General features: G+C 30.6%; 1 protein-coding gene across 1 annotated transcript in view; it reads right to left on the bottom strand.

Annotated features, from left to right (window-relative positions):
* LOC106465766 (tight junction protein ZO-1-like) overlaps window positions 1–5,947 on the bottom strand; it is an 82,208-nt gene that overhangs the window by 34,648 nt on the left and 41,613 nt on the right. Inside the window, exons 17-19 of the mRNA XM_022393704.1 lie at window positions 3,279–3,329; window positions 1,551–1,646; window positions 1,151–1,239 (exon numbers count right to left, since the gene is read on the bottom strand). Of these exons, the coding sequence (XP_022249412.1) occupies window positions 1,151–1,239; window positions 1,551–1,646; window positions 3,279–3,329 (236 nt within the window). The remainder of the gene's footprint in view (window positions 1–1,150; window positions 1,240–1,550; window positions 1,647–3,278; window positions 3,330–5,947) is intronic.

Raw genomic sequence — 5,947 nt, forward strand, 5'->3', positions numbered from 1 at the left:
AAGAATAATTTATATCAACAAAGTACAAGGACAGACAAAAGAGGAATGCAATACTGAACTAAAAAGATAGATGAGGGTCATAGTGCAGTTTCCCACAACCCATAGATGGTCTATGTCAGTGACTATTCCAAATAAATTACACCAGGGAGAAACCTCCACTCACCTTCTACAAGTATTTGTGTCACCCTGGAGATTATCTTGCTCCATCATAGGGTGTAGAAACAAATGTAGGATCAAACTGGTGCAAGGTTTATCTAAGCAGATGAATTGGTGGAAAGTCAAAATTCCTCAAAAGTGATATCAAATAACTCTAAGTATGCTTTTTACATAATATATGACAATACAATGTTGTTAATAACCTAGCTATAAGTACAGTTGTGTGAATGTTAACACCAGAACAGTAAGATATACTCTTGGTATGCTTTTTACATAACATATGACAAAACAATAGAGATGTTGCTAATGGCCTAGCTATAAGTACAGGTGTATGAAAGTTAACACCAGAACAGTAAGATATACATTAGCAAAAAAGGATCAAATTTGGATGTGAAGAAGCTCAAAAACCACTGTTTAGAAGAGATAACCAAACCAAAAAGCTGAAATGGACATCATAGTTTAAACAATTGTAGAGTAAAGCTGGAGGAAGGTGCTCTTTACAAATGAACTCAAATCGTATGAATACAATCAAAAATAGTTTGTTTGATGGAACAGAGGAGAATGACTACAGCAAATCATGATGTGGGACTAATACAAGCATGGTCTGCATGTTAACAGCCAACAGTGTTGGAAATATACTCAAAACTGATGGCTGCCTGACTGATGATAGGTACAAATAACAAATGATCATCATCAAGGACGTGAAAGACATGAAGAATAAATTATTAAAACAAGTAATGAAAATTTTACAATATGGAAAAAATAGGGCTAAAAAAACCATTGTTACTACATAAAGTACAATCTGAGTTTTTCTTACATATCTTTCAATTTTCAGAGAGAAAGCAAACTAAGAAATAAAAAAAAATTTATGTGCCAGTTGTGGTCTAATTTTTACAAAGATACAAGGTTTTTATTATTGGTTTATTTTAATCAATGATTATCATATTTCTTCAGTTTTTTGTGCTAAAGACAATTGGTTTATACATTGCTTTACCTTATCCATAATATCCTTGATCGCACTTATACGAACAATTCCTGATGATCTCTCCTTTTTGAGCTTTTCGTCCATTACACTATCAAGTTCTGTAAGAAACCAAACCTGCTTTTATAAATACTCCATCTAACTGGTAAATTCTCACATTTATTTAAACAAAGTTTCAAGGTAGAGGAAAAGGTTTAAATCATAACATTTAACAAAATGATTACAAAGAATACATTCTAAATACATGTGAATGGGTAGTCAAAAATCCTTACAGCATGAGAAAGTATTAATATTCCTATGAAATGGAGAAAATTTAAAGTTATAACACTATTTAGTGTATTGGACGAGCATGACCTCCAATAACCTTCTGTTTTATAAGCTGTTAGATATATTGATACTGCCAACAGCTTACGTGGAAATCCATATTTATCGTGGTGATCCTTAAAGAGCATAGTACGAGCTACATCAGCAAGTGGTCCAAACAACACAACGGGACGAATGAAACCAGCTGAAATGTAAAAGGATCAGTTCCTCAAGTAGTGTTCTCAGAAACTGGAAAGGTAGAAAACATTACATCTTGTCTAATATTTCAAACATCTTAAGACATTTATACTTTTTCTAAGTCAGCAAATGGCAAACGACATATGCTTATATCTATGGGAGTTAAAGGAAAAAACAGTAAACTTGTAATTGTGGTTTAAAGGATATATGGAAACCAATAGGCCTGAAAATATTTATAAAAATCAAAGTAACTGCAGATGTTTTTTTTTTCACACATTCATCTTAACTATTCATTATGACTTAAAATAAGAGGTGTTTGAAAATAGCATTTCAGGTCTATATTTTGTCTCCATAAGTAGCTGCCCAAGAAGCTTTTTTGTTCAATACTGGAATAACTCAGTTGGACTTGTTTGCTGGATTTTGGCATTTAAATCATAACTTTTAAAATATTATCCTGCACATACAAATAACATTTAATAGCTTTGTGCTTTTATTGTCCAGCCCAACTGATGTGTTCTGGTATTAAACAAAAAGTTTCTTTGGCAGGGACTTGTTTAGTTTTTGTGCAAAGCTACACAATAGGCTATCTATGCTCTAGTCACCATGTGGAATCAAACTCCAAATTTTAGGGTTGTAAATCCATAAACATGCTGCTGACCTACTGAGTACAGAAGAAACTGATGGAAACAAAAGACAGATCTTAAACACTATTTTTACATACTTCTGATTGTGTGTCACAATAGACTAGACAAGAGGAAAGTGGTAAAAAAACCTGCAGTTAACTTGACTTTTATAACAATAAACTTGTAGCATGTTTGGAAAAATGGATAAAATATTATAGTTGTTAGTAGATCATAAGCAACTAATGTGTCTGTTTGTGTGTATTTGTTTTGTAGCAAAGTCACATTGGGCTATTTGCTATGTTTGCTGTGGGGAATCAAACCCCTATCCTACCAGGGGACTATAAGCAATTTAAGGACTGCATCTTGTTTTGGTGACAAAATCTGAAATGTATTCTAAGGTGACTTTTTTTAAAGTTTCTAAGATAACTATGAAAAAACAACAACAAATATTTAAAATTATTTATATAACAAAACATATGTGGGTCAAGATTGTCCATTACTGAAGGATATATGTGGAAATGCATATTTCGAATTTATACAGATTATCAATGTAAAAAAAAGTATGCAAAACTCTGTCAAGAAGTTCAAAGAAACAAAGTAATATTTTACTGGTGATTTAAACACCTAAATAACAAAAGAAGACTGGAAAAATAATTTACTATGCAAGGTTGAATTGTATCATCCATAATACATATAGGAAAATTATCATGCTATTGAACTGTATTGGTTAGAAAGTATCTTTTAGAACACAAATAATATATTAGCGTTATTCTAAGCTTTATATTATATACAACAATAACAATTTCAATTTGGTTATTAAAAAAACAAAAATCTTCATATTAACAGTTGATTAATTATTAGATAATACTATTTGTTGGTATCATCACTAATTAATAGAACTATTTCTGTGGGGTATACCTAAAATAATACACCAATATATGTTATACTATTTCCTATACTACATAATAAACCTGTATTCTATTTAACAAAATATAGAAAAAAGAATTCAAACTAACGGTGTTTTAGAGTAACCCGTTCATATGCTGGAAACCTGGGTGAGCCATCTGCTGTAAAAAATGAAACAAAAAATTTGAATATACAATAATAATTACTGATTACAAATGCATAGTAAAACTTCATTTGTTAAGTTAGCTACAACATTATTATGTCATAAATGTTGATTATGAATACACAGTAACCACCATTTGTTAAGCTGCAGTTAAAGATATTGTAGCAAGCTATAATTTTGATTTTAAATGTTTCTTTTTTAGTAGGTGCAATGATTGGATATCTAGAAAGTTTGTTTGTTTTTCGAATTTCGAGCAAAGCTACTTGAGGGCTATCTGTATTAGCTGCCTCTGATTTAGAAGTGATAGACCACTGGGAAGACACTTAGTCAACACTAACCACCACCAACTTTTCACTACTTTTTTACCAACAAAAATAGGAATGATCATCACATTATAATGCTATCATGGCTGATAGGGCAAGCATATTCAGTGACAGGGATAAGAACTTGCGACCCACAGATTGCAAGTCATGAACCGTAACCACAAGGCAATGCCAGGCTTGACTATATTCTAGAAAGTTCATGAAAGTTAAGAATCAGTGTATTATTCGTTAATCAGTGGAGTTAACGAGTATTGAGTATTCAGTAAGTGATTCATTTCATTATTAGTAGTGAGTGTTATCGCAACTATTCAGTTATTCAATAAATTAGCAAGAAAATTCTGTTAGTTTATTTGTGAGTTGCACATACATTAGTTTGGAGTTTTTGTTAAAATGTTGTTTGTGAACTTAGGCCTACAAAATGTGTTAAAGTGAAGGTAGCCTGTCGAAAAAACAAGTTTTTATTTTTAGTAATTAATCCAAAAGAACCCACCTAATGAGCTGAATGATAGAACATGTTATAACAATATACATGTTGATAAGCTACAACACTATTAAGATATAAATGTTGATTATAAACACACATAATTAGTAAACTTCATTTGTTAAGTCTCAAAATTATTAAGATATTCTACTGATTAGGTAAATATTCAACTAATTTTGTCTACATAAAAATATTCTTCATATTTACATACTTTAATTGCTCATCTGTAGAGGTTAATTGCTTTTGCACATGAATATGCTTAGATATACAGCTTGTTCATTCATACAAATATCTAACTTGCTTTGTCTAAGTAAAAACTGTTGTTTACATATAACTGAATATTATATAAACTTAATTTGTTCACCAATAAAGCTCATTAATACACATTAATCTTAAACATTTTTTATTCAGATAATATGTGCACACATGCCATACTATATTTTTGTATATGAGAGAGGAATAAAAGTCGTGTTTTTATAACATTTTTATTAAATATCCAACTCAGTTTGTTCTTTGAATTTAAAACATTTGTTATCCTATAAAGCTTGTTCATTTGCATAAATATCCAACTTGTTCACATAAAAAGTTTGTTTATACACATGCATTAATATTCAACTTACTTTGTTCTTTGAATTTAAAACATTTGTTATCCTATAACACTTGTTCAGTTGTGTAAGTATCCAACTTATTTAGTTCACATAAAAAGGTCTGTTCATACACATGCATTAATATTTAACTTACTTTATTATCACACTTAAGTCTTTTATGTACTGCACACACCTCCTTGGCACAAACTAAACTTGACACTAACAACTCTATGTTATGATTGGCTAGTTCTCAAGGTTAACTCATATTGAAAATCCAGTTTACATGATGTCGATATCCATGCCTATATTTTTCATCACACTCATAAAACATAATCCTTTATTCTCCTGAAAAAGAATAGTGAACTATTTTAAAGCGCCCAAGTTTTGGATCTCGTTTGAAAACCATTTCCCTTGAAGTTAGCTTTTTTACAGAAATTTGATGTTCCTTCAAAAAACTTAAGTACAGGGTGAAACAGAAACTACCAGCCAATAATAGATAAACAATAAATATTACAATTGGAACCTCATTGTATTTAGAACTTGGTTATAAATAAAACCTCTTATATCTAATGAAACTCTGCATTAATAAAATAAGCAAACAAGTAAAGAAAAACTTTTCAAAAAACAAAGTAAATGTAGGAATGGAAATTTGCATCATCCCTACTACCTTGTTTGCATTATTTTTGAAGGATTGATGTTAGCCATCCCTACATTTACTTCATTTATGATGTTAGTTAGTAGTTATGCGCCTCTCTAAAAATTTGACGAATTATTTTCTGTTGATCACAATATGATACCCTTTTTTCTACCTTGTATTCGTTTTTTTTCTTTTCGTACTTATTGTTATAAGTTTTATATTATGTGTTCTGTATTGTATTTCTCAAATTTTTACATTGTTAGAATAGAAAGCATGTTAAATACAATAAATTGTTGATTTTACATAAAATATCCGGTCTTATTTTAATAGTTCAATGACTAGTTTTGATGTCGTGTCACTCTTCGCCGAAGTCCACGCCAATCAAGCTTGCAATATCACACTCGACCTCTACATTAATGACCCTAACAAGGTAATCCACATCCCCAGCACACTTTTTGCTTCTCTCTCTCTTAGAATTTACAACAACTAAAACCAACTTAATTTTCAACAACGAACATTTCCATCAGATAGATGGTTTAAGTATGAGCAATCCTGTTTCACCCGTTCTTGCCAATATATTTATGACCC

Source organism: Limulus polyphemus, unplaced genomic scaffold (assembly GCF_000517525.1).
Source record: "Limulus polyphemus unplaced genomic scaffold, Limulus_polyphemus-2.1.2 Scaffold2046, whole genome shotgun sequence".
In the NCBI taxonomy this organism is placed as follows: domain Eukaryota; kingdom Metazoa; phylum Arthropoda; class Merostomata; order Xiphosura; family Limulidae; genus Limulus; species Limulus polyphemus.